The following is a 6,000-nucleotide window of genomic DNA, read 5'->3' on the forward strand; positions in this document are numbered from 1 at the left end:
GAAAAATAATCAATTTTTCCCTTTGAATTATATTTATTTTTCATACCCCATTAGCATAAACTCATTTAATTGATACATTTTTCAAAAAACAAGACTTAAGTCTCTTGCAGAAATTTACGTCTGCGTCATTTCAAACTAAATCAGGCCAAAACAGAGTTCATTTCGTTCATTTGGAGTTCATTTCGAAACAGCTTGCCAAAGTGAACGTTCAGGAAAAGTTTGCTCCGTGTGCTAAACGCCTTCAAACTCCCTCAAGAAATCCCTGATGTATATAACTTTCTTCAGATAAACACAAAGATTTTTAGAAAACAAATCAATGCTTCCGGTCTACTGTCCTACGAGCGTTCATGAGAGGATTGTTGTAAAGCTTGCGCGTCAAGTACAGTTGAGAAGCACAGAGGACCGGCACTTGTGATTCACAACACACTTATGCTCGACTTTATTAAACTTTCAACATGCAGATTTCACAACAGATGATGTTGCATCTAACTTTCAGAAACTTTTTGGAAGAGTTCCTATGCAGCCATAAACAGATAAACATCTATATATAGATAAATAGATAAACAGCTCACTAGTTTTAGAAAGACAGCCATCGCACAGTACTTACCACACCACCGTCTGGGTTGCGAATATAACCATAGCCAATGGTCTTGTCAATGGCAAACCCAAATTCGGAGCGCCGCAGGTGGCCCACAGGAACCCCGTTGCGGAAAATAGCTTCCAGACCAAACATTGGCACTTTCCTGCAGGAAAAACAAACAACACATTAGAGCTGATCAAATGAGGATCCCTAAATAACATGAAAAACTGCATGGCATTTATGCCAGATCCTAGAGGCCATATTTAGATCTGGCTGTTTGATTTTAACTTCATAAAGATGATCATAGATTGATTTCAAATTCTACATTAAATTTCTTCAAACTGTGTTGGATAAAGTTGTTTGGGCAGTATGTAAAACATTAGATTGCTGAAATATTTACTAAGGCTCATGTCAGGCGAGAATGAAGCTCTAAGCAGACAATCATGAAGAGTGGTGGGCAAAATCTCCTTGAAAAACCTTATCAGGCAAATGTAAGGTGACACATTATAGCATTATTTCGGCATTACAGCAATTATTCACTTTTAAGCCAGACGGTCTGTAAATAAATGTCAGAAAACTTGCCAGATACCCGAGGCAATGAACACACTGATAGCCAACATAATAGCCTGCTGCTGCGCTTTGAATTTTAACCCCTAAGATCACATTCAGGAGTCTGCATCTGCTCAATCGATGCTTCATTTTCACTGTTGTTGTGATGTTTTAAAGCAAAACAGAGCAATTAACACAAAAATGATCAAAGTCAAGGTGCATTAAAGGTGCAGTAAGTGATTTCTGAGAAACACTGTTTGTTGACACTGTTGATGTCTCTTTATCATAGCTGAAGTGAAGCAAAATAATGCTTTGTGAAAAATACAGAGAAGACGACGAATTAAAGACAAGGAGGAACAAAAAAAAATAGTTTATTGTTAATCGCCAGCAGCAGCTCCAGACAAACAATGACACTCATGTTACTTTAGCTAACATTACAACAACAGCATATCTTGGTTCTGTGAAACATAGCAAAACCAATGTTACTCAGGTATGAAGCAGAAACAACACAACTGTGCCGTCTGTTTTCAGGCCTTCAGTCTCCACTGCGCTGGAAAGCTTTTCTAATATTAACGTGGGTCCTAAAGCTCTTGCATGATCATAACCTTTCTTTTTCCAGTGATATTCCTCTGACCTTTTCTCTCAGCCATTTTCTCTTTCTTCGAATCTCCCTCTTGCTCTCTCTCTCCTCCCCCATCATGAGTGGACACACCCCCTACTGCTGATTGGCTGACACTCTCCTCCCCATCATGACTGGACACGCCCCCTCCTGCTGATTGGCTGACTCTCTCCTCCCCCATCATGAGTGGACACGCCCCCTACTGCTGATTGGCTGACTCTTCCCCCTTCCCCCTTCCCCATCATGATCGGGCATGCCCCCTACTGCTGATTGGCTGACTCTCTCCTCCCCCATCATGAGTGGACACACCCCCTACTGCTGATTGGCTGACACTCTCCTCCCCATCATGAGTGGACACGCCCCCTACTGCTGATTGGCTGACTCTTCCCCCTTCCCCATCATGATCGGGCATGCCCCCTACTGCTGATTGGCTGACTCTTCCCCCTTCCCCATCATGATCGGGCATGCCCCCTACTGCTGATTGGCTGACACTCTCCTCCCCATCATGATTGGACACGCCCCCTCCTGCTGATTGGCTCTCTCTTCCTCCTCCCTCATCATGAGTAGACACACCCCTTACTGCTGATTGGCTACTAGTGTGTTGTGCTGCTCGGTCCGATCCATTTTCTCAGCATTTCTCAGAAATCGCTTACTGCACCTTTACACTCCTGTAAATTTACCATGTTAATATTCAACACTCACTCATCAACTGTGAAACAGACGATTCGTCTGCGCAGACCCTCAGCCTTTTGGGCCTCCAACGCCTTCCGACCCAGGAAGGGAATGGAGGTCTTCATCTTACAGGTGAATGCAAGTCCCGCCTCCAGTGGAGTGTCATCAGGACGCAGATCTGCATGCCAATGCCTGTAACCTGATAGAGACAGACAGTTCATTCAAAATCATTTCAATAATAATAAAATGATTCTTATGTTCTTGGAAAATGGAATCTTTGTATTCATGTTGGTTTCATATTATATTATAAAAATGAACAAAAAAAGTTTGATTTATTAATTCTAAAGTTTGGGGTCAGTACTATTTTTGTTGTTGTTGATTTTTAAGAAATTAATACTTTGATTCAGCAAAGATGCTTTAAATTGATCAAGGTGACAAAAAAGATTTCTCTTTTAAATAAATGCTTGAATCCAATAATGCACCACAGTCTACACAAAAAAGAAAAACATTGATGACATTTATTTGATTTTCAACATTGATAATAATAATAAATGTTTCTTGAGCATCAAATCATCATATTAGACTGATTTCTGAAGGATCATGTGACACTGAAGACTGGAGTAATGATGCTGAAAATACAGCTTTGATCACAGGAGTAAATTACATTTTATCATATATTACAATAGAAAACAGTTATTTTAAATTGTAATAATAATAATGCACAATATTACTATTTTTAATATTATTTAATATATATATGTATATATGTATATATGTATATATATATATATATATATATATATATATATATATATATAAAATATTTTAACTTTTGAACGATACTGTAGGCTATAAAATAATAAATTATTCCTTGTATATTTTTTTAATATCAATATTTTCCAACAAATCTTTTTCTTTTTATGTAATAATAATTTAGATTTTTTATAAAATTGATCTATCATTTTTATAAAATTGTATATATATATATAAATGAATTTTGAAATTCAGAATTTGAAAACATGTTCATCATAAAAAGTGCATTCATGCCATTGTCTGTATGAATTGCATTTTTAGATATTTTTAAATTATTAATAGCTCTAACGAGCATCACGTCATTGAACTAAATTCAAAAAACATTAAAACCCCTATCCATTATTACTATTATATGCTTTCACATAAACAGAGATGGACTTATTTCTTCATCATACTTCGTCATGAACTCAGGTAGAGTATGAATACACAGTCTAGTAGATATGACCTACATAGTGAACAAACAGTGAAGCTGAGTTGAGTCTCAAGAGTGCAGTGGAAGTGCTGAAGTGTACAGCTCCAGTAATGAGTTCTTATTGTGTCCAGCTGTCTACTTTTCCCTTTAATTCCAGGTAGAGCTAAATGCATAAGGGACACCTACCAACTTATAGAACTACTATGACCTGTGCTTTTACTGTCACTAGTTCAGGAAAACTGCTGCGGTTCAGTTTAAAGCTGTACTGAAAGCAGCACTAAGAATGAATTATATATGTGGCTCTATTGGAGAGCTATACAATGATGTTTTATGCTTGCAGTGTGAATCAAAAACGCATCTAAAGAACTCTAAACGATCAATCGAGATCTGTTGAGTGAAACTCTTAGTGGCTCAAGCAATATTCATCAACAGAATCCCAGAGTAAATCAATCTTGACACACTAAAAGCAAAGTTTTACAACGTCACCTGGAGAAACACATCTCATAATGCATGAGGGATTGTGAAAACATCTTTTACCACTGAACTAGATTTTTAGAAGGAAATGTAAGTGATTGTGCTTTGGATGGTTGCTAGGCATTTGCTTACTGGCCCAAGTCAAAAGAATATTGATAGTGAAACCAAATACAGTGATAGTAATGACACTAAAGCATACCTTTCTCAATGCTCAGGGAGTCAATGGCCCTGTATCCAGCGTTACAGATGCCGTATTTGGCACCGGCGGCCATGATGGAGTGGTAGACGGGCAGACAGGACTCTTTCGGGATATGAAGCTCCCAGCCCATCTCACCCACGAACGACAGACGCATGGCCCTCACCTACACACACACGATGAAAAAAATTCAACGTTATAATACGTAATGATGAGATTCCTGGATATTGAGTCCATTTTTATGTATAAGGAATGGACTCGTTTTCTTAGTGGAAGCTTTGAGCAAATCTATAAAAAAAAAGATAAAATAATTTCAACTCAAATATTTAATGTCCATTAATTTTTTATTTTCTAAGTACTCATGCAATAAGCGGGATAAGGTACGTGTCAGGTGGTCATTATCAAAAAACGCATGTGTCATAAAGGGTGTTAAAACCAAGACAGATGAGACTAAAATGAAACAAAACTAGAAAACAGTGTAAGAATAATATATCTGAAGTATAATAGTATCATATTATTATTCAAGAATAATAAAATGTCATGTTAAAATTTTCATTACGAACAAATTTTGTGGTTGGCGAGATTTCGTAATGTTTCTGAAAGAAGTCTCTTCTGCTCACCAAGGCTGCTTTTATTTGATCAAAAATACAATAACAATACAGTAAAAAATATTACAATATTTTCTATCGTAATATATTTTAAACTGTAATTTATTCCTGTGATCAAAGCTGTATTTTCAGCATCATTACTCCAGTCTTCAGAGTCACATGATCCTTCACAAATCATTCTAATATGATGATTTGATGCTCAAAAAACATTTCTCATTATTATCAATGTTGAAAACAATTTTGTGCTGCTTCATATTTTTGTGGTGACATTTTGTCAGGATTCTTTGATGAATAGAAAGTTCAATCTTTTGTAACAATGTAAATATCTGATCAATTCAATGTGCCATTGCTGAATAAAAATATTTCTTTCAAAACAAAATTTTACAGACCCCACATTTTAGAACGGTAGTGTAATTTAAAGCTAATTTTAGTGTCGTAATTCCAGGTTAAATGATTTTCATGGTATACACACGTGACAAATGAGGTGAGCTCATGTTGTTCCTGGCGTATCTGTCCAGCCTCGACTGACTTCACCCTTCAGAAAGCTCAACTGTTCATGAAACTGGGCTGAATACCGAACACACATTAACACCCAACCAGGGATCAGGATACAGTATCAACAGCGCTAAACAGTCACTTAGATAATAGGCTGGCCGCTCTCCAGAACCTGCAGCAGTAACAGACGCGCCGAGTGTGTTTGCAGGGATCAGAGAGAAGCGGTTCATTGTGCCCGGCCTGAGATCATGTGAAGGACACCATTATCAGCCAGAAACAAGCACTGCGTTCGCAACTGTAACCTGAGGGAGATACAGTGAAGCATTTCTGGAGTCAAATTCAAGACACTGTTAGATTGGTACCCTGTTACCCACAATCCACTAGTTTTAGCCTTAGATAACCCATATGCAGACTGTTCACGGACCGCCTCATGCATATTCAGCCAAAAGCTGGCAGAAATTTGTGGTCACAATCTGATTGGCTGGCTTTAAGCAATTTATGTCAAACTGCACAGGTTTTTATCAGTTCGGCAGGAACACAGTTGGTATTTTTCCCAGCAGCCCTTCCAGGAAGAACTAGCCA

The 6,000-nt window shown here is 37.8% G+C and overlaps 1 protein-coding gene across 1 annotated transcript in view; it reads right to left on the reverse strand.

The window, feature by feature from the left end:
- The window catches only part of sardh (sarcosine dehydrogenase), a 67,240-nt gene that overhangs the window by 4,405 nt on the left and 56,835 nt on the right, over nucleotides 1-6,000 (reverse strand). Inside the window, exons 18-20 of the mRNA XM_084104736.1 lie at nucleotides 4,319-4,481; nucleotides 2,451-2,619; nucleotides 608-743 (exon numbers count right to left, since the gene is read on the reverse strand). Coding sequence (XP_083960862.1) covers nucleotides 608-743; nucleotides 2,451-2,619; nucleotides 4,319-4,481 — 468 coding nt within the window. The remainder of the gene's footprint in view (nucleotides 1-607; nucleotides 744-2,450; nucleotides 2,620-4,318; nucleotides 4,482-6,000) is intronic.

The sequence above is a fragment of the Abramis brama genome (assembly GCF_963993115.1).
Source record: "Abramis brama genome assembly, chromosome: 25".
NCBI classification, from domain to species: Eukaryota; Metazoa; Chordata; class Actinopteri; order Cypriniformes; family Leuciscidae; genus Abramis; species Abramis brama.